Source organism: Oryctolagus cuniculus, chromosome 12 (genome assembly GCF_964237555.1).
Source record: "Oryctolagus cuniculus chromosome 12, mOryCun1.1, whole genome shotgun sequence".
Classification (NCBI taxonomy): domain Eukaryota; kingdom Metazoa; phylum Chordata; class Mammalia; order Lagomorpha; family Leporidae; genus Oryctolagus; species Oryctolagus cuniculus.
The window spans coordinates 81,306,746-81,330,223 of NC_091443.1; the positions used below are offsets into that span (position 1 = coordinate 81,306,746).

Below are 23,478 nucleotides of genomic sequence, written 5' to 3' on the forward strand. Positions count from 1 at the left end.
TTTTATTTTCGAAACGTATCAGGATAAACAGCACTTTTGTAAACCCATCTTTTTTGTAGTAGGTGCAGTCAGAGCCGGGGTTGGGGGCAAAAAGGAAACTGGATAACATGTGGAGAGGTTAATTATTAATGGACAGACTTCCCTGACAAAGTATCAATAGGCATTCTGGTCTCTTTAGCTCCAGAAATTAGCAAGAAGACCTCGGACCCTGAGTGAGACAGGAGGAATGGGAAGTCCCCTGTGTGTCCCCATTTTCTTGGCTGTATGCATCTTGATCCAATCAAGTACCCATGGACAAAGCCTAAGACCAGGTAAGAGCCTGTCTTCTTTCAGAGATGGGCATGGATTTTCCTTTTTAAATGTGCATCACAAAGAATCCAAGAGTTTCTGTGGGGGACACAGCTTGCTCTGGGGCATACCAGGTGATTCTGTTGGGAGTATCACAGGTTCCCAGGACGCACAGAAGTTGGCAAGCAGGATTCAAGTGCCAGAAAACCACTCTGGGAATAGAAGTCTTCTCCAAGTACCTGTGATTGGCAGTGAAATCTCTCATGTATCTGATTCTCAGAGTCATGCTGAAAGAGTTTCAGAGTTAATTTGGCATCTAATTTGCAATTGCAAAGCACAGCTTGCCCTGAAATTCTCCATCTTGCTGGAATTATCTCATTGCCTGGCTCTCTCAGTAAAGACTTACGAGAGTCCTATTTCCAGGCAGGTCTACAGTAGTGAAATCATTGCACATTTTCTAGACTTTATTTTCCTGCCAAAGTTTAACTGAATAGTTCAACAGCTGTCCCGCCTGTTTGTCTGGAAGTCCTCAGGTTCTATTGATAGCAAAAGACAGATCCAAATGCTCCATCAGGTAGGTGGAGTCCAGTTTTCTAGCTAAGCAGGACCAATAAAAGATGAGTGTGAAGTTAACTGAACTATTTGGCCTAAGTTGGCAGGTGTTTCGGACTTTGTTTTTGCGCCAATTAGTGAGGAGCTAGTAATTCTACTATGCCTCAATGGAGCTAAAAATTTTGAAAATCAAGATTTTACTAAAAGGGAATGTACCTGAAAATCAGAAACTTTTCCCCCTATTAAAAAAAAGGTTGTTTCTTTGTATTTGGCTGTTATTTCCTTTCCTAGGTCAACTAATAGCTCATTAGCAGTATGAAGGGTCTTCAAAAAAATTCATAGAAAATGCGTATTATGAAAAACTATGCACAGATTTCTTTATTTTTACATCAGAATAAACAACTTTTAATTCAATTTTTCTATGAACTTTGGAAGAATCTTCATTAATTATTACCACTTGCTGAGCATTGTGTATGCCAAGCACTATGCTAATTATTTTACATACATCATCTCATTAATAAAGTCATGCTCAAAACTGGCCTTTCCACAATAATTTAGAGACATGTGGGCAAAGATGCTGATGATTTTTATTCCTGTGTACACAATGATTTTGCTACAGGGCCTTCCCTGTCCTTTGGCCCAGAATAATGGTTATTTCCTTAGTTTTTACTGCAATATTAAAATATAACAAACATCTTTAAAAAGATCCAATGAATTTTCACAAATGGAATCAGCACCCCAGAGCCTTGTATACCCCTGGAGCTTCAGCATATATTATTTTGCCTTTGACAAGGCATTTCATTAATGGACTGTTCTCCTGTGCCTGGCTTTTTTCCTTCAATGTTAAGTTGGTGAGAGTTCCCGTGCATTTCTGTGTAGTTGTAGCTCATTCATTTGTATTGCTGGCATATTCTGTTGTGTGACTATAGCACAGTTCCTTTGTCGATTCTTCTACTGATTGGTCCTGTTTTTACAAGAGACTTGGGGCTTCCAAGCCCCTCAGTGCCAAGACAGAGGTTGAAGGGAAGGACCTTCCTCCAGGCGTCTGAGTATTGTCCAGATCTTTCTCAAAAATTTCATTGTCCTGGTCAGCCTGCTGGTTTACCTGGCTCCTGGTTAATCTAGAAGTTGAGGGAAGTGGCCATGATTAGAGGAAGGAGTCCTCAGGAAAGAGGATGAGAGTCGGGAGGCATTTTGTTCCCTGGAAAGCAGAATCTCTGAGCAGATTTCTTTCGGCAAGGAATGGGGACAGATCTGTGTGTGTGGCTGGTGTAACGTCCTCCTGGGGACACTTCGGGGACACTGGAATCCCATAGCAGAACTCTTGGCAGATGAGGGCCGATGCCCCTGGTTCTCACCAGGAGTGGTTTCACCTCTCCAGGGACAGTGGGCAAGGTCTGGAGACATCCTTGGCTGTCACAATCCATCTCATGATGACAGGCCAAGGATGCTGCTAAACCTCCTGCAATGCACACAACAATCCCTCGCAACAACAAATTACCTGGCCCCCAAGGTGAAGAGGATTGAGACGCAGAAATTATGGTCTACACCATGGTCGAGCTCCAACTGTCACTCATCAAGAAAGTACTCCCATAAAGGGCCCTTCCCCATTAACTTCATCCCTCTCAGCCTACTTCTTTCAAATATTATCAATAGCATTTTACTAATGCACTCACTACTGCACTGTGCATTGTGTATGTGCCAGGCACTACACAAACATCTTATCTCCTCCTCATTGTGTGGTCAAGTAAGCCAGCTGTTAAGTGACTTGCTGGAGACTCCACAGCTGGCCAGGACAGGCAGGAAGAAATACATGGAGCCCCAGCCTTTCTACTGCAGCTACAACCCTCTCCATCATGCCCAGGCCCGGTGATCTGACACTCAGAGGCCCCTAGAAAACTATTCTGCTCAGATCCTGTCACAGGGAGGTAGGTTCAGACACTTGTCCCTGCCCTTCCACACCAAGGGGGATGGGATACAGTGAGTTTCTTGAACCTCTTCTGACACAGAGCTACTGTCACCCTTATGCCCACACATCTGAGACCCAGGTCCACTCCAATGATGTGGCCACCAGAGGCAATTCTGCTCCAGATGGCAGCTGCTGCTTCCAGGCATGGGAAGGCCCCCTGTTCCAGACATCAGCTCTGCTGCTCACAGGTGCCTTCCCCTCCCGTCACATTAGGCACAGCTTCCAAATTCTAGAAGTAACAAGACATACACTCAGTCACTCATTAATGTAATAGGCATGCTTAATACGTTCAGTAAGCTTCTACCGAATATAGGGGATTTCAAAAACTTCTTGGGTATAGTTTATTTTGGTGCAAAAAATCTGAAATTCATGCACCCAAGAGGCCTTAGAAAAGTTCATGGAAAATGCATGATGAAAAAACTGCATAGCTTTTAAAAATTATTTTCCAGTAAAATTAACTCCTCTTCTGATTACATTTTCCACACTCTTTTAAGTACCCTTGTGGAAAGCAATATACATTAGTGTAATTCAAGAGTTCTGGTCAAGAACATATTTACTTTCTTAAAAAAGTATTGAGGGGCAGGCATTGTGGTGCCCACTTCCCATAGCAAGTGCTTGATTCAAGTCCCAGCCATTCCTTGCTTCCAATCTAGCTTTCTGCTAATGCATCTAGGAGACAATGGAAGATGGCCTGTGTACTAGTGTTCCTGCCACCCATGAGGGAGACCCAGATTAAGTTTCTGACTCCTGATTCCCGTCTGCCCTATCCCTGGCTGTAGCAAGCATTTGGGCAGTGAATCATTGTATGGAAGACCTATCTCTGTGTCTCTCCCTATTACACTGCCTTTCAAATACATTAATGCATTAAAAAAATTATTGAGGAGAACTTTTTTGTGTGACATACAACTATTCACTTTTATCATATTACAAATTAAAACTGAGAAATCTTACAAATGTGTTAATGCTGTTAAATATAACAATAACCAAGCCATTGCATATTAACATAGCACAATTTTATGAGAAATAACTTACATTTTCCAAATAATAACAAAAATAAGTCAAAAGAGTGACACTGTTTTCCAAAGAAATTTTTCAAAATATCTTTCATATCTGGCTTAATAGAAGACAGCTAGATCCCCTTGTCTGTTTCTACATTCAATCTGTTATATGTTGCTTTATTTGATGTACATGAAGAAAACCTTCCTCCCCCATAAGAAAAAGGGGGGACAGCCTTGGCAATCCCCTGGCACCTCGAGCCACACGCTGAGAACCCCTGCAACTGTGCAGCAGGCACCTATATGTGTAGACTCCACAGCCTACCCTTGCCCTGCATGACCTCACTGTCCCATCAGGGTGGACCAGGCTATGGAGTTGGCAGCTGTATGCCCTGGAAGTAGAGATTAGGGATCATTGTCGGGAGACAATTTAAATACAACAATAAAACTAAAATTTGGTCTGCCTTTTATTATCACAATTCTAAACAACACTAGTGATCAAAACAAAGTTCCATCCAGAAAAAAAAAAATGGGTTTTTGGTATAAGTTCTCTACAACTTCTGTGGTTATTGTTGAGGTTTTTGTTAATAGATATAAATGTCAAATTATCATAGTCTTATTATTTAACATCTAAGACACATTGAGATCTACACTAACGCTGATTTAGAGAACTCCCTGTTATAAAGTCAGCCCTGGCACTCACAGACTCAGTGACACATGCTCGCTGCAAGAGTAAGTGTGTGACGGCTCAGAATTTGCTTGTGCATGTCTGTGTCTCTAACCCCATGGATACTGAACACCTATTGGTGCTTTTAAATAGTGGCTTTGAAATGAAATGTGATAGGGTAGTGATTATTGAGACAAAAAAAAAAAAAAACACACACACACACACAGAACTTGGGCTACTTCGATTCTATCATCCCAGGTAGCTGCCTTAGAGTTTTTATTTGTGTTTAAAATGCAAAGCAGTTACACAGATTATTAAGTGTGAGGTATAGCATTTTGTTTGGGAAGTAAAACTGTGGGTTCATAATGGAAATATTTGTGCTGCAATTGAGAGTGTTAAAATTGAAATTGTTTCTTCTTTAAGCTATTCACTGTTTTAAAACTGAAGAACAAATCAAGAAAATAGTGATGCTTACCAATTTTTCCATAAATATTCTTGGAAATAATGCTGCCTTAAAGAGCAGAGGGGTAGGAAAATGAGCTGTTCTGTGCGTCAAACAGAAGACATGAAGTATTCTAAGTCATGAAGTCTAACAAAGGAGCTAAGATACATGTATATGTTCTTCTCAACCAGAACATGGAATGTGATGAGTCCCACTACAGAGGAGGGGGTAGAGTGACAGAGTCCACTTTCAAGGGTCGGGTCCAGAGAAAGCTCTTGAGAGGATCTTTTGAGCAGGGTCTTATGGGACAAAAGAACAAGGTTGTCCTGAGCAGGAGCACAGGTACAGCGCTAATAAAGTGCTTGTGTTTTTCAAATCCAAACACCTTCCAAAAATAGGCCATCTGGAAGAAAAAAAAAGAAGAAGAAGAAAATAACAGGAAGGTGTTGATAACACTGGTTAGATTGCAACCAACTGGAAACAACTCCAATGCCCAACAATAAACTATAAAAGATGAGGTGGCCAGCTCTTGCTAAGTCCACCTTTAAACCATCATCACTTTAAATGCCTACTGCTAGAAGTTCCAGAAACCTCTGAGCATGACAATGGCTGGGGTTCAGAAATAAAAGGCGTGTTGCTGGCCCTTACACACTCATAGTTCAACAGCAGGGATCTCACCCTAGCATAGGAGGTGGCTTTAGGAGCATCCTGAAGTCTGCAGAGCTGGTGCACAGGGCCCTGCGTATGTGCGTTTTGACTGCTGGAACACACAGTATAACTTTTGGCCAATTATCAAAGCGACTTGTGATGTCCAAAAATGTTCAATAACAATTGGTCTTATGGTTTTAAAACTAAGTATAAGGAAATCTTATATGCATGAAGGGAGAGGAAAAAAATAAGACTAAATAGCCTACGCATTGAATCATAATTGAAAAAAACCATGCACCTGTATATTTCTAGAGACCAGAAGTGTATTTAGAGAGATCTGTGAACATGAAGGGTATTTTTTAAGTATTTAAATGTACAAGAATCATAAAATAAAAGATGTTGAGTAGCTGCCATCAGATTGGTCCTGGATTTGCCATCCCAAGAGGGCCCCTGGGGAAGAGATCTTGCCATGTTCCTTCAGTCCTGTCACTTCCAGTTCTCCTGTTATGCTCAGCTGGGCTGAGCCAGTGCCTTGGCACGGCCTGCAAATCCCTGACAGGCCTCCACCATCACAAGGAACTTCACTCATGAGATGCAACTCATTCACCCAGATTGGAATCAAAGGCAGGCCAAGGCCCAGAATTCCAACCAAACCCTATCTTTTTGCTGCTAGAGACCCTCCCATCCACTGCCAATCTTTCTGGCTCCTCTGCCAAGCAGGCATGGCATGCTCCCGAGGTGTTCACCACTGAGACAGCCCTCTGTGCACCTGTCACAAGGACCTAGGACTTAAGCCAACAATCTTTCACTCTGGGCCTGTAAATAGTCCAGAGAGGAACTGCAGGGCTGATTGCTGGTGGAATAAGGCCTGTAAAGGAGCCTGAGCACAACAATCACCAAGTGAGTGCCCAGGCAAAAGCCAGCTGGGAACCCAGTGCCTAAATCCCCACCATGTTTCCACGCCAGTGGTCACGATGCTGCAAGGCATGCTGGGTATTCACAGGCAACTCAGAAGGGAAAGACTAGCCTGGATTTTTGGCCTGGTCCCCAGGCAGACAAGTCTCAATTACCTTACCCAAGAGGATGTGACCATCAACCTCAGCACTGGCGGGGGTGGGGGAGTCCCTGACACCCACTGGGTCTACACAGGGCAGAGGCACAGTGATTCTCACAGTCAGGAAGATGGCTGTGCCCTGGTTCCAAGGAGGAAGGGTCCCTCCAAGCCAAAAGTTGGGATCTGTCCCATCAGGGAAAAGGGCTAGCCAGGGGCAGGCAGGAGAGCTGGATGCCTACCAAGCAGGCTGGGGACCTTGGCTGAACATCAGTCCCCGTGTAAGAGCCAGACAACGGGCCGAACCTGCTCTGTCCCACAGAGTATGTGAGCCAGCTGCGGTTATGTTGGGCCATGGAGTCTCCTGCACCAAGCATGGGACCTATGAGGAGGCAAACTCTGGCCTCAGAAAAGGTGCAGCCCTCAGATGTGGCCACAAGGGAGCACAGTGGCATCTCGGGACCTTCAGGGTTCCAGGAGAGGGTTCTGGGGCTTGGGCAGTCCGAGTTTCTGGATGACCAAGAGCGGTTAGCTAACCTCCCTTTCCTCTGTTTGACTCTATTTCTAGAAACACACATGGTTCTGATGTTGCTGTAATGGGGCCGGGGTACAGGAAGGGTGTAGTTGGGGAAAAGTGGAGAGGATCAAACGCAGGGATAGGGGCCTCCTTGTCTGACCACAACATTTTCATCTCCAGGTCAGTGCACACAAATTCAAGTTCAGGGGCCTGGTGAACTAAACCGTGGCACCACTGTTCAATGCAGAGTTGTGTGACCATGGAAAATCGTTCTCCTGAATGCATGTGGGTGGCAACAGTGACTGTTAGTGTTTATGTTTCAACATAAAGTGGGGAGAATGTGATATACCTCCTTGTATGTGTCCTGTGATCACAAACATGTGGGGGTAGGTGAGTTTGAGACAAGGATATTGGCAGAAAACGTAAAAAAAAAAAAAAAGACTTCAACTGAGTTTATATCTAAGCTTTTTTCCCTTTCATACTTTATGTGATGGTATAATAGTGTATGTATATGGTATATTTAATTACTATTTGACTAATTTAGAAGTAATTTTACTTCAAAATGCTAAGATGAATGGACTTGACTAGAACACAGTTCTGGAACTTCCATATGCAGCAGAAACTCCCAGAAGTGCTGACTAAATAATGTTTCTGGGGCCCACCTGTAGTTTACATTCAATAGGCCTGAAGTAGACCTCAAAATTGGCATTTCTAAAGAGTTCCCAAGAGATACTGCTGGCCTGAAGACCACAGAGATGCTTAAGATTCTACCTGGGACACCTGCATCCCATATCAGAGTGCCTGGGTTCAAGCATAGTACCACTTTCAACTTCAGCTTTCTGCTAATACACACCCTGGGAGGCAGCAGGTGATGGCCCAAATACTTGGGTCCCAGCCACTCATGAGGAGATCCAGACTGAGTTTCAGGCTCCTGGCTGTGGCCTGACACAGCCCTAGGTGTTGTAGGCATTTAGAAAGTGAACCAGCAGATGGAAGATCAAGCTCTCTCTCCATTTCAAATAAATTTTAAAATAAATAAATAAAAATTAAAAAGGTTAATGGCAAGAACGTTGGGTCTCTCAACATTCAGGCTAGGCACTTCTCACAGAAGCAGCACAAGCCTCCAGGGAAAACCTGGTTTCATGTCTAGCTGCCTGGGGTGGGGTTGGGAGGCAGGAGCCAACATCTTTTGTTTCTGGATAGTGACCTCTCTCTGAAGTGTCTATAACTCAAATGATATTTTTATTTATTTTATTTTTTAAAAGATTTTATTTATTCTACTTGAAAGTCAGAGTTACACAGAGAGAGAAGGAGAGGCAGAGAGAGAGAGAGGTCTTCCATCTGCTGGTTCACTCCCCAGATGGCTGCAATGACCGGAGCTGCACTGATCTGAAGCCAGGAGCCAAGAGCTTCTTCCTGGTCTCCCATGTGGGTGCAGGGACCCAAGGACCTGGACCATCTTCCACTGCCTTCCCAGCCCACAGCAGAGAGCAGAATTGGAAGTGGAGCAGCCGGGTCTCAAACCGGCGCCCATATGGGATGCCAGCGCTTCAGGCCAAGGCATTAACCCACTGCGCCACAGCGCTGGCCCCCAAATGATATTTTTAAAACCAAGGTATTTGTGAAAACTCTATTATTTCAAAAGTTTTTTAAATTGGTTCCTGAAATGAAGAAAAATTTCCCAAGCTGAGGCTTACTTGTAATTAGTAGAAAAATAGTCACTGCAGCAGCTAATTAACCATCCACGCTGAACCATTCCTTGGCAGGCCTAAAAATATGATTAAAAGAATTCTTTTCCTATGAGCCAGGCATCGCCAGAGCAGGGCAGAGCCTGTGGCTCTCAGTTCACTGGGACCAGCCTCTCTGTGACTGCAAAAAGCTTTCCAGGAGTGTTCCAGGTTCCTTGTCCCAAGGAAAACCAAAATACTGGGAAAAAAGATATTGCATTACACTCAGATAGGACAAGATCGACAGCAGCAAACGACTGCATTGATGACGTGTGTGCTGTGCACTAGGCTCCACAATCACACAGAACTGATTCCCTAAGGACTCAAAAGTGAAACATCATTCACCAAGGAGCTCCACCTGACATGGTCTCCTGATTCTACGGCGTCTGTGTGTTGGGAGGTGGGGGCATAATTTCAATACAACACGAGAAGAATGCAAGGTGTTTGTCTAGTGATTAAGACTCTGATTAAGATTCCCACATCCTATACCAGAGCACCTGGTGCAATGCCCGCCTCCTACTCCTGACTCCAGCTTCCTGCTAATGCAGACTCTGGGAGGCAGCATTGATGCTCAAGTGACTGGGGTCCTGCCACCCATGTGGGAGATCTAGATTAAGTTCCTGGCTCCCAGTTTCAGTCCCAGCCATTTGGTCACTTGGGGAGTGAACCATTGGCTGGCTGGGAGAGTTCTTGTTTTCTCTCTCTCTCAAATTAAAAAGTTGGGGGGGGGGCAGCATGTTAAGCCACTGCTTGGGATACCCATTTACCATATTGGAGTCTCTGGTTGGAGTTTCAGTTACTCTGCTTCCGATCCAGCTTCCTACTCATTCACTTTGGGAGGCAGCAGAAGATGGCTCAATTGCTTGCACCCATGACGCCCATGTGGCTCCTGGCTTCAGCCCAGCCCAGTCCTGGATGTTGCAGCCATTTAGGAGTGAACTAGCAGATGGAAGACATTTCTCTCTCTCTCTCTCTCTCTATCCTCCGCCTGCAGCGCCAGCATCCCATATGGGTGCCGGGTTCTAGTCCTGGCTGCTCCTCTTCCAGTCAGGGAGTGAACCAACGGAAGGAAGACCTTTCTCTCTGTCTCTCTCTCTCTCACTGTCTATAACTCTACCTGTCAAATAAAAAAAAGAAAGAAATGGAATAAAATAATTTTTTTTAAAAAAGATCTCTCTCTCTCTCTCCCCTTCCCTCCTCCCTCAGTAGATGAACAAAATAAACATAAAAAAAGAAGAAAAATAATAACATTAAGTGGAAAATAGCACAACAGTCCAGAGGCAGGAGAGAGCAATTAAGCAGCATTATAGAGGAGGGGATCTTTGAATTGAGTCTTGAAGAGAAGGAAGTGGAAGAATGTTGTAAGCTGAGGGAAACACATGAGCCAGCCCTGTCTTGGAGACTTGAAAAAGGATAGTGGAACTGGGGAGCCATGAGACTTGGCTGAGGCCCAGGGTGGGGCCCATAGAAAGAAGTGGCCAGAGGCAAAGGTCTCACAGGCCATGGTCAGCTGAGCCCTCCTCTTTGGAGGCTGTGTGGGTCACTGTTGAGGTTGGGTTTGAAACAGGAAGGGCTGCAGGTACTGTTAGCCTTTCCAGTTGGGGTTGAGGGCCTTATCTCCCAGCCTGGCTGAAACCCCGGCCACTCCCTGAAAGGGAGCACTGTTATCAGCAGGAAAAAAGCAAGGGTGGGGCTCAGCACTCACCAGCTTTGCAGCCTCGTCTGGCCCTGCACCTACATAACACTCAGCTCTCCTTCCTAAGTAGGCCCCAGCCTTGGGCAAGTCTCCTTCAAGTGCTCTTGCTCATTGCTATTCCTAATCCTAAATCATAGAAAGGATCTATGCCAATGATACTGAAGCCAAAACACACAAATAGAAGTTTGAATAGGAATCCAGAATCTTTTTTTATTTAAAAGGCAGAGTCACAGACAGAGGGAAAGACAGACAACTTTCATTCACTGGTTCACTGGCTGCACTAGTCTGGGCTGCAGCAGGCCGAAGCCAGGAGCACAAAACTCCATCAGGGTCTCCCATATGGGCAGCAGGGGCCAAAACACTTGGGCCATCCTCCACTGCTTTCCCAGACACATCAGCAAGGAGCTGAATTGGAAGTGGAACAGCCGGGATTCGAACCACGGCTCATACGAGATACCATCATTGCAGGCTGCAGTCTTGGAATCGTCCATCTTAAACCCCTTATTCTAAGTCTGAAAACAGAATTGTTTAGAATTCTAAATCATCCTACCTTATAGACCTATAGATGTTTCACCTTTAAAATTTTATCCCTACCTGCATTATGTCACTTGATTCTGATAGTAACCTGAAAGGAAAAATAGAATATTGGGCAGGCATTGTTATCCCCATTTTACAGATATAAAAGTTTGCCAACCCAAGACCGGCAGGAACACACCTGCTGTCGAAGACTTCTGTGGCTCACTGCAGCAAGACAGCGCACCACTCCAGCAACCCCTGGGATGTCACCGGGGGCCAAGAGGCGCTGCTTCGAAGACTTGGGTTAGGGATGGGAGAGTTTAAGGGAAGGTTGCAGGGGCCACTCTGGATTGGATTCTGTCAAAAGGCAGGGGACAGCCTTATAATCGGGCACCTTAACAATTGTCAGCTGTTGTTAGCTAATTACGGCTTGATCTTATCAGTCATGACCTAGCAGGTGGGAAGCTGAAGGTGGGGCTCAGCTGGCTGGCGTTGAGGTGGGACCATGAGTCACTCATTGCTGCTAGTCACATTGTTGGCTTCCCAGTGGCCCCCTCGCTGCCTGGTTTCAAACACGTGTGGAGGGTCCTTGCTGCACACTGTCTGTATCCAGCAGGCCTGGTCCTCATGCATTGGGAACACCACGACGGAGCTGCCAGCAGGGCGGGTTTTGTTGTGTTTTCGTGATACGGCTGGATTCGGGAAATGTCTCTGAGATCACTTTGTACCTCCACAGGAGCTGTATAGCCTTGGGTGACTCCCTCTACCTCTGGCGCTTCTCACCTCTCACAGTAACATGCAGGGCCCTCCTTTGCTGACATCTCCGGTTGACTGGGCTCATCTGAGTGGCTACCTCCATGCCAGGCGGCCTGCAGTGATTGTCTCCCCTGTAATCATCTCCTGAGATGTAATCAGGAAAGAGAAATCTGGAAGCAAAGTTCTATCTGCTTTAAACAGGAGACCTTGTAGCCTAACTTAACCCTAGTTAATTAGCCCAGTGGCCCTGAGGGAGTCAGAGACTCCCAAACACCAGGAGGACAAAGATGTGATTCCATGAGCACATCCAGGCAGACAATGTCTCTTATACCATTTCTTTCCCAGAACCAATTTTTGTCCAGTACCATGTTGGGCAGACACGTATCACTTTCTGATCAAGGGCTGACAATGAAAATATAGCCTCAATGCTTTTGGGAAGAAAACTCTTAATTGCTTTAATTGAGTAGAAACAAGCTATATGGAGTCATCACAACTAATTATTGTTATTATTTGACAGGCAGAGTTAGACAGTAATTGAGAGAGAGAGAGAGAGAGAGAGAGAGAGAGAGAAAGGTCTTCCTTCCGTTGGTTCACCCCCAAAATGGCTGTTGCGGCCGGCGCGCAGCGCTGATCCGAAGCCAGGAGCCAGGTGCTTCTCCTGGTCTCCCATGCGGGTGCAGGGCCCAAGCACTTGGGCCATCCTCCACTGCCTTCCCGGGCCACAGCAGAGAGCTGGACTGGAAGAGGAGCAACCGGGACAGAACCGGCACCCCAACCAGGACTAGAACCCAGGGTACCGGTGCCGCAGGCGGAGGATTAGCCTAATGAGCCACAGCGCCAGCCCACAACTATTATTTTTAAGAACTTTTAAATATGTCAAGTGCTTTGTCAATATATTTCACTTAAATTAGGCAACCACCCCGGGAGATAGAATTGTTACCCCCACTTTTCATATGGAGAAATTGTGGCAGAGAGTGATAAAGTAACTTGCCTTAGATCTCCGCCAGAGAGTGGCTGTGGCAAGATGATTCACATCCCCAGGCCTGTCTGACTGCAGGCCCACAGCAAGCTATAGAAATCATCTTTGGTTCTGCTTAAATGTGGGCCTGCCTGAGGACACAGGGGCAGAATTCTACTCAAGGCCCCTGTGATGTTCTAGGGATGCTGATGTCCCTCCAGAGCCCATATGGGCCCCTCAGCCTTCAGAGAGATCCCATCTTGGATGCCAAGGAGACTAGGACATTTTCTCAGCCTCTCTGGAGCTGGCCACTTCTTTGTTCTGGGGGATTTTTTATGATTTATTTATTTATTTGAGAGGCAGAGTTAGGGAGAGAGAGGGAGACAGAAAGAAAGGTCTTCCATCCTCTGGTTCACTCCCTAAACAGCCACAACGGCTAGAGCTGGGCTGATCCAAAGTCAGGAGCCAGGAGCTTCTTCCAGGTCACCCACATGGGTGTAGGGGCCCAAGGACTTGGGCCATCTTATATTGCTTTTCCGGGCCATTAGCAGGGAACTGGATCAGAAGTGGAGTAGCTAGGACTCGACCCGGCACCCATATGGGATGCTAAGTCAGATGCCGCAGTCAGAGTCTTGACTGATTATGTCATAGTGCCAGCCCCTGGACCTGACCACTTCTAACTAAAAGTGTGCACTCACTTTACACAACCCCAGATGATAGGCAGGAGCAGCCTCAGTGACCCAAGAGGAAGCCATCTCTGGTCAAAGTCTCTGCCCTCTCTCATCTCATCCTCCCACATGTTCCTGGGGATGCAATTCAAGTTCAGAAGCATAGGTTTGCACCCATGCACAAACCCCAACAGCCCAAAGAAAGGAGTGGCCCTGGAACATCAAACCTGAAAAGCCTGGGCTGCTCTTAAGGTAACTGAGGATATTTCTGAAAACCTCAAGTCTTGCTCTTCACCCAAGAATCCTCTAGGTTCGGGGTTGTTTTCATGAGCTGAGCTGGACCCTCGTGAAAGGGTGGGAGAAACTTTTTTCTGCCAAGGGCCATTTGGACATTTATCACATCATTCGCAGGCCCTACAGAATTATCAACTTAAAAATCAGCCTGGCATAGATTTATTGAATTTTAAGTTCCAGCTGCAGGTGTCTTGGCAGGGCCAGACCAGATGATTTCACGGCTTGGTACTCTCAACACCTGAGAAGTCTCCTTGCTGAAAAGCACCCTTCTGCCTGTGGCGCAGATCAGGGAATTAGTCCACAATCAAGGACTCCCTATGTGCGATCATCCGTGCCCTGACCACCACTTCCATGCAGCACAGATGAATGATCTGGAGGTGACATCCAAGCAGGAAGGACGGCAAGAACCGACTCACAAAGGACAGGTGGGGACCCACTTTTCCACCCACACCTGTGAGGTAACCAAACAACCAGGGTGAGCAGTAAGTGCACACATGCAGGATTTTGGTGTCCAGGGTGTCAATGTAGCCTAAGATTTAGCCACACACCTGCTCAGCACTGGGTCTCATGCTGGGTCCCCAACACAATCATTTCACATCCAAAGAGCATCTTAGAAAGGACCGTAGCCTCCTCTGTTACTCATCAACGTCAGAGCTTCATTTTCTCACAACTTGGGAGCCCAAAGTTCAAGACCAAAGTGTCCACAGGGTTAGTTTCGTCTGAGGCCTTTTCTCCTTCGCTGGTGTCTCCACATGGTCACCCCTCTGGGTGTGTCTCCTGTTGGATTAGGACCCACCCCATGACCTCATTTACCCAGAGTGGCTTCTTCAAAGCTCTGAAAACAGGCACAGCCAGTGGTACTGCGGTTGAGAACTCAACTAGGGAATTGGAGGCAGACAGAATTCAGCTCGTGGGAAAACAGAATAAAAAGATACATCGACTGTGGTGCAAGAAGTTTCGAAACTCATGCCTAGCTTTGTCCTAATACATGTTTCCATGCACTTTTTTGAAGTCCCTTCGTTAAGATCTAGCAAGCATGTTCAAGGCTCACCTCTGGCCCCGGTCCTGGGTGAGCCGCTGGCATGACTGAGAATGCTGCCAATATTTCTATGTTCCATTTGAGACGCAGCCACTCCCTGGAAGGGGGCTTCAGAATTAGAACAGAGGCTTATAAATATACATGTGGTTGGAAAGTGAGGGGGTAAGTTCGCATTGGGCTCAAAGAGGGGGCCTTGGCTCAGGAGCTGCACGAAGCTTAGGCCCTGCTGGGCACCCAGGAGCCAGCTGGCAGCCAGTGGGGGGCTGGGCAGGGGAGGGGCAGCAGCCCCTTTCAGCAGAGTGATTAAGACTTCCTGGCAGCGCCAGCAATCCCTGGCAGGAGCCCAAGAAGGAGCCGTTTATCTGGCGCGCATTGCGGGCCGTCAGGAGCCGTAAGGAGCGATGATCATCTTTGCAGGGATGTACACAGCACGAGCCCAGAGCACACACTCTCTGCTTGGAGAGGGCTTTTTCCCACGCAGACTGCGTTCATCCAGGCTGTTGCCTAGGCTCAGCCTAGCCTTGGCCAACGAGAAAGAGCTCAAGGCCAGCTGCCACCTTCTCATGGCCTGCCTGCCTCCCCTCCCTTCACCTCTGCCAAACCCACAAGGCAGGGTGGGGTGATGGCTAGTGCCCAAGGACAGAGCAGGGACTGGGAAGATAGACTCTGGGCTCCCTTTCATGTCTGAGCTAAGGGCTCCTGGCCTGGGCAGGGGCTTCTGGATTAGCAGGAATAAACCATGGGACTCCATACAGAGACCCTGGATGAGAAAAGAAAGCTGGGTGTGGTGTTAAAGACCCAGGTCTGGGGACAGATTCTGTGGCACACTAAGTTAACCTTCCGCCTGAGGCAGCACTGGCATCCCATATGGGCGTTGGGTTCTAGTCCCGGTTGCTCCTCTTCCAGTCCAGCTCTCTGCTGTGGCCTGGGAAAGCAGTGGAGGATGACCCAGGTGCTTGGGCCCCTACACCCACATAGGAGACCAGGAAGAGGCTTCTGGCTCCTGGCTTCGGATGGGCACAGCGCCGGCTGTGGTGGCCATTTAGGGAGTGAACCAACAGAAGGAAGACCTTTCTCTCTGTCTCTCTCTGTCTGTGGCTCTACCTTTCAAATAAATAAATCTTAAAAAAAAAAAGACCCAGGTCTGAATCCCACCTGTACCTGATCCACAGGTGGCCTTGGGACAATCACTTAAGATCTCCGGACCCTGATTCATCACTAGTAATGAGGTTATTTTTAGAGACACCCCCACACTGGGCTGCTCTGAGGATGAAATGAGATCATGTGTGTGGGAACACTTTGCAACTATTCATGGCTGCTCATGGAATTAACATGTGTCAGCATCTGTTTGCTATGTAGACCTGTCATGGTAATGCTCACCTGACTCATGTACCACTCCCATTGTCTCCCCTATTTTTGATTACAGAACAGTTCAGATACAGAAAGAAGTTCACAGGAGGGTATAATGGATTACCCTTGTCAATCCAGATAGATTTCTGAGTAGTGTTAACATTTTAGTATATTTGCTTAACTCCTCTCTCTCTCTCTCTCTCTCTCTCTCTCTCTCTCTCTCTGGGTGTGTGTGTGTGTGTGTGTTTTATATAGCCATTTGAGAGGAGAGAGGGAGGGATACACACACACATATCTACAGATCCCCTGTGAACATTGTAGATCTCATTCTTCACTTCTAAATGTTAATACTTCAGTGTTCAACTCTCAATATAGGCATTCTCCTACACAGCCCTAATAGCACTGCCACACCTAAGAAAATTAAAATATCCAGTTGTTCCAGGAATCTTGTTTGTGGCCTTTTTTCAAACTGGGATCTAACCAAGATCCTCCTGTTGTCTCTGGGTGCCATGTCCCTTTGGTTGCTCCCTAGCGCTTTTAAGCACTTTTAAGATTGAGAGCCTGTGGCATTGGCACCCCAGGTTCTAGTCTCGGTCAGGGTGCCGGATTCTGTCCCGGTTGCACCTCTTCCAGTCCAGCTCTCTGCTGTGGCCCAGGAAGGCAGTGGAGGATGGCCCAAGTGCTTGGGCCCTGCACCCGCATGGGAGACCAGGATAAGTACCTGGCTCCTGGCTTCGGACCGGTGCAGCAAGCCGGCTGTAGTGGCCATTTTGGGGGGTGAACCAATGGAAGACCTTTCACTCTGTTTCTCTCTCTCACTGTCTAACTCTGCCTGTCCCAAAAAAAAAAAAAAAAAAAAAAAGATTGAGAGACTCCTGGTTGCTTGGTACCAGCACTCAAATCCATCCCTGCTGCCCGCTGTCCCCTGGTGCCTCGTGTGTCTCCCTTCCATGGCACTTGGCTTGTTGCTCTTTAGTGATCTGCCTATGCATCTCTCTCTCTGCTGAACCAGGTGCACCTCCAGGGCTGGAGCTGAGTCTTGGTCACTGTTGTCACCCCAGGACCTGCACTGGCCTGGCACAGAGGAAGTATGTGGCAAATGACTGTGTCTGCCTCTTTTTCAAGAGGCTGAGAAACACACATTTTTTAAAAATGAATTTTAAGTGATTTCATTTGGCAAATTCCACACACCTGCTGGAACACAGCCAGCACTACAGAAGACCTCCCCTCCTCTGCAGCCCTACCTGGTTCCCCTCTCTGAAGTCAACTGGGCTCTAGCTTGCCATCTACACCTGTGACAGGGCGATCGCTCAAAAGAGAGAAACGCTCTTAAAACTCTGCAAAACACACACAGTGGCACAAGAGAAGCTGACAAGGTCTCCATTAAGGATCTCACAGAGTGATTCTAAGCCCTCTGCGTTCCCATGGAACCAGCAAACTGCTTCCAAACAAGCTAGAGTGTTCTTCTTGTTTCCTTGCCTATAAATCCCCCACAATGCTCACTACCTTAGTGGGAGTTTAAAGCTTCCCTAGCTTCAGATGATGCTTCTGAACGCAGAGCTTCTCAAACTTTAATGTGCATATGAGTCACCTGGGGGCTTAGGAAAAGGAACGTTCTTCTTCAGTAGATCTGGGATGGGCTCCAAGATGCTGCGTTTCTAACAAGTGCCGGGGGGATGCCAATACCACAGGTCCCAAACCACACTTTGAGAAACATAGTTCTAAAGGACACTAAATTGCTCCTTGTTGACTCAGTGAACTCATAATTAGCACCGACTACTAGACATAAGGCAGTGTTAGTGCTGCGGGAACAAGGAGATGGGAAGAAATACAGAGAGGAATAAACAGTCCTTGGACTCAAACCCAGTTGGATATGCCTTATTGCTGTCTAGCATCTTGCTCAAATTGGCTTGATTCTTCTAACAACTTTTAATCTATAAACCACATATGGTGAGGGGAGGGAGGGGGCAGGCATTTCACACAGTTGCTAAGATGCTGCCTGGGACACCCACATCCATATTGGAATGCCTGGGTTCAAGCCCCAGCTCCACTTCCCATTCCAGCTTCCTACTAATGTGCACCCAGGGAGCCAGCAGGTGATGGTTCAAGTACTTAGATCCCTGCCACCCACATGGGAGACCTAGATTGGATTCCAAGCTCCTGGCTTCAGCCTGGCCAAGCCCTGGCTTTTGCAGGCTGCAGGCTTTAGGAAAGTGAACCAGTAGATGGAAGCGCTCTCTCCCTCTGATGTTCGAATAAATTAATTACATTTCCTTAAATAGAGATATAAAGATATAAAAGGTTATTCTTTTACGTATGAAGGACCTAGGGCTGATGCAGTGTCACTGTGGTTTCCCAACTAGGAAAAGGCTGCCATGAGGTATGAACTGGAGTTTACTTGAGCTCCAAGCCTCTCATTCCTCACACGTCTCTCACACCCCATCTCAACGTCCCGCTCACCAAGTCCTCCCACCTGGGACAGAAAGGTCAAGGAGAGAACTAACTCGTGTGGGTCTAGGCCTGGGAGCAGACTTGGCCGTCACCCTGGGACAAGGATGGGGCAAGAGCAGATGGAGGCTCTAAGTAACTACCTGAGGGAGTCAGACCGGAAGTGTGCTCCAGGTTCCGTGGGGTCTGCTGCCTGTTGCAAGTGCTGACGAGGCCCCAGTCCTACGTGACAATTTCCTAATGTGGTGTCAGATGCTGCCCACCCTAGCAAACTGCAGCCAAGCATTGAGGCCCACGTTGTCACCCAGTGTCTGTGTGACTTCAGCCAAATCCCTCTGCATCAGGACTCGGGGCATGGAGAATTCTTCAGGTCTCTTCCTCTGAGACCGAAGGTTTCTCAGCTGCCTTCCAGTTTGAGGATGAAACCTCGATATGACCCCTCAGAGTCCCCCGGCCCCATCGTCCCATTCAGGACCAGGGTCTCCAGGGCTCACCGTGCAGCCCTTTTCTTCCCTACTTCACCTGCATAGACTGAGCACAGACTGGGCACCAGCCCCTGACTTCAGGGCTGGGGCGGGGCGGGGGAGGCAAATGAGATGCATTATCCTTCCCCTGGCGAGGAGATTCAAACAAATCAGAAAAGCCAGAGCAGCCTGGACTTGGGCCCCAGAGATGTGGGGACAGCCCTGCCACAGCATGGGCCGGGGTTAGCAGGCCTAGCTGGGCCACCTAGCCACAGGCCAGGCCTTGCCATATGCTTCCACAGGCACATTCCATGGCATCCACCAGCAGCCCCAGGACAACCAGGCTCCCATTTTTAAAACAAAGCAACAGGCTTAAAGAAGTCCAGCAAGCAGCCTAAAGCCATGCAGTTGATAAGGATTAAGTGAGACACTGTATACAAAACCAGGTAGCAGAGTGGAAACTTAAATGCCTTTTCCAAATGGTAGAACAAGGAATGAGGGGCCAGTTATGAGCACTTGGAGGCACAACAAACGGACAAGCCAGAGAAAGGCCTTTTATTTTTTTTCTCTTTGAATGTAGTAATTTTACATCCGAAAAATTAGGTAGTCATTTTAGGAGAATGGCCTTTGTCTCCTCTGGAAGACAAAGACCAGGACTGGCATTGACCATCCATGATGAGAAAAAATGCAGAGAAGAGAAGCAGAAGAGAGCTCCTAAGTAATGTTGGCAGGTGCACACAGGGGCAATGGGGTTCTAATGGGGGAGGAGCCCTGGGGAGGAGGGGAATGAGACAAGCTGGGGAGCTCCCTGGGGCCCCTTGTCCTTCCTAGAAGGCTGCTCACACCCCCGGCGCAGCTGCTCCGGGTTTCAGCTGTCTTGCTCCTCATCTGGGTAATGGAGTGCTATGAAGCATGCTGGAGGCCATCAATTAGTGCTTAAACTCCACATTCACCGGGTTGTGTTGCCAAGGGTGCACCAAGATCCACACAGAGGTAAATCTCTCTCCTTTCTCACTTGATGGCTTGGAATTAAAATGCCACCCAACAATCGTTCCCAAAGAAATTGAGATTTATGGGTCACTGTCAATATCAACACATGTTGGCCATTATTTCAAAGTCTCCTTGCTCCTCAGGACTGATTGCTATTTACTTTGAAAGATAAATGTGGTTTGATAATCCATGTAGGTTCCTGGGAGGAATGAGTTAAGTGCATTTCTTTCTTACCTTGGAGATGCTATTAGTCCACTTCATTCTGTTTTGTCTGGAGGTAGAAACAACAAAATTCCGCACCCCTTAGATATTCCAGTGTTCTCCAAGGCTCTGGACCAAAGACAAGAGGGGCATCTCTGCTCAGTCCAGGGTCACTGGTGTGACAATATGGAGAGAACTGTAGCACCTTAGCAGCAGTCTTGTGCAGTCTTGTGCGTCAAAACCATGAATTCATGACTGATCAGAGCAGAGGCTCCCAGGGAGTTTGTTAGAGGAGCGATTGGTGGTCTCCTCTTGAGCACTTCTCTCCCATTGTGTAGTCGATGGGGCATGGAAACAGAGGTAGGAGCTGAATCCCTTAAGCTAGTGGTTCTTAAACTTGAGTGTGCATCAGGATTCCCTAAAGAGCTTGTTAAAGCAGTTTGCTGGCCTCACTCCTAGTTCAGAAGGCCAAGGGGAGGGTCCGGGAATCTGCATTTCTAATGGAGTCCAGGTGCTACTGTTACCGATGCTGGTCCTAAGTCCCACTTTAGGAACTGCTTAGAACTAGAACGGGAAGTATGAGAGGCCATGGGTGGGAGAGATGAAGCTGTCTGCAGTGTTGGGTGCTAGGGGAGAGAGCATCCCCATCTGGAAGGGAACTTAGTTGTTTCCTGGGCAATGTGCAATTTAAACCCTTTGCTGTAAAATCTGTGCCTAAAGTTTGATTTCTATCAACAAGCTGTAAGTGGAGATCTATTTTTCTAAGTGCATTGAAATGCTAAATGGGTCTAGGACTACCCAAGCCACCACTGGTAGTCTACTGTACCTGCTACACCTAGTAAGGTCAAGGCACTGAGTAGGAGGTTATGGGACTGCAATTGAGAACTTTGGATAACCATTGGGTCAGAGTTGTAAGGAGATTCCTGGTGTTGTGGTGTTGTTTCAAGAGCTCATGCTGCTACTTCACACCCTTGATCCCTAAGATGTTTTCCCTAGAACAAAATTTATAGGGGCAACTGGGCCCCCGGCTACAAAGGCATACAGTCTAAATTTAGACTCTGGGAGTTCTATGTTGAAAACAGAGACCTTGGGATTGGAGGCACATGACAACTTTTTCTGTGTGCTCCTAGCTCCTAGCACGTGCTCCCCACATGCTAACTCACAAGAAGAGTTCGATTATAGTATGTCAGCACTGCCTTCCCCTTCCAGGAAGTGTGCTAGAGGGAGTCATAGTGCACTGAAGCCAGGTTGACCAAACTCTGCTTTTCAAAGACCACTGGACTGGGCAATTGTCACTTAGGATTCAATATTTGAAAGTAGAATTCCCAAAGCAATCAAAAGCCTCAACTCTCATAAGCTTTGGGAGACTGTCACGGAGACTCAGGCACAAGGTAACAAGTTGTAAAGTGGGCATGGAAGAAAATCAACGTATTTGGAGTCAGGAAAAAAGGTAGATAAGAATTCCCAATGATTACATTGGTTGGGACTTTGGATCACAAGCATAGAAAAATCCAACTCAAATGAAGCAAAAAGAGGAATTTACTTATTCACAGAATAGGGGTGGCTAAAATAAGATTCAGGTACAACTGGATGTGTGACCCTGAGGGTGACCATGAATCTTCATGCTGTCTCCACCCCATTCCCCTTCCCTCTCTGCTGGCCCTTGAGCATCCCAGATTTCCTTAGCCCTTAGCAGAACTTAAAATTCCAGAGAGATAATAAATTATCCTTTAATTCCGGTAAATGATCTAGACAGGACTCTGGCCAAGTGCTCATCCCTGAACAGATAATGATGGGCTGGAGGATGGGATCCCTGATTGGTCGGGAATCATGCCTACCCTTGGGTAAGATCAGCTTCACCCAGAGCAGACTGCACAGGACCCATATGGGAGGGGTGCCTCCTCTGAGCAGGGATGCCAGCCAGACGGGGTAACTGGCTGTGAGGCATGAGGACAAGCAGGGAAGCAAAGATGTCTCTACTTTCACAGAGACGGGCAAAATGACTTCCCAGCCCTTGCACACACACCCCCCACTATGCACATTGGGCCCTTGCTCAAAGATGTGCTGGCCACCAGGGCAGAGCTGCCCTCACTAGCATGGAGGAAATACTGGACGACATTCTAGTAGGCCATTTGTAGGGCCATGGAGTTTTTTGATTAGTGCTGTAATGACATAGGAGACCCAGTGTGACTCCTAAGCCTTAGACCTGCCAGGGAAAGCAGATGGGTGACATCAATAAAATCAGCATTTCCATTGGCTTCCTAGGATGTTCAGAGGCTATTTTCAAGACTGTGCATGTTAAATACACACTTCCATGGTGCTCTAGTCTATTCCATAACCATTCTCAAACTGTGGTTCCCCAGACCAGCAGCATCTGCTTCACCTGAGACCTTGTTAGAAATGCAAATTTCTACCCAATCAGAAACTCTGGGGGTGGGGCCCGTAGCCTGCGCTTTAACAAACCCTCTGGGTGATTCTGATGCTTTTACCAAAGTTGAAGAACTGCTGCTCTACCTGTATTTGTTCCATTTCACCCAGTTCAAACCCTATTACAGAACTGAGACTTCCACTGCAGGTGTAATAAGCAGTCTACAATTAGAGGGACATAATCAAGAAACAGAAAAAATAGTTTTCTATTTCTGTCACCCCTCTGCCTTCAACCATGCAGTATTAAGTCATATTTTTCCATTCCTTAATAACATGTTGGGTAGATCTCCTAATTTCTAGTCAATTCTATGCTTTTTATTTTGCTTAACCTAAAGCCCATCCCATATCTGACTTGACATTCTTCATTTTTCCTTCATGAGCCAGATTCAGCCAGGGGAGAGGGTTGAAGTAACGAAGAGATGGGCTGCTTCTCTTGCACGCCCCCTTCCACTGCAGCACCAGGGAGCTGGGGACAGGGGGAGGCCTGCTTCTGTGATTGCTCCCCTTTTTTTTCAGGGCCTACCCCTCTAGGGTTGGGACGTGGGAGTGAAGGCTTAGGTGAGGGACAGAGATCCTAACCCCTTGTTGGTTGTCTGGGATTGCTGTGGTTCATTCTGGTCCCATCTGCTGCTGGTGGCCTTGTTCCTCATGTTCTCCACGAAGATGGTGTATATGGCATCTGAGGGCCTGATCATATGATCCCTGCTCATCTGACACCAAGAAGGACAGTTGGAGCCACTTGGACCTCAGTTCTCCTTTACTGAGTCCCAGAAACTACTGGTATAGTCTTCCCCACCCCGTGAGGGCCAAAGGGA

General features: G+C 47.2%; 1 protein-coding gene across 1 annotated transcript in view; it reads left to right on the forward strand.

Moving 5' to 3' along the window:
- The first annotated feature begins 226 nt into the window (after positions 1-226).
- LIPC (lipase C, hepatic type) overlaps positions 227-23,478 on the forward strand; it is a 159,011-nt gene continuing 135,759 nt past the window's right edge. Inside the window, 1 exon segment of the mRNA NM_001082032.1 lies at positions 227-311. Within this exon segment, the coding sequence (NP_001075501.1) occupies positions 227-311 (85 nt within the window).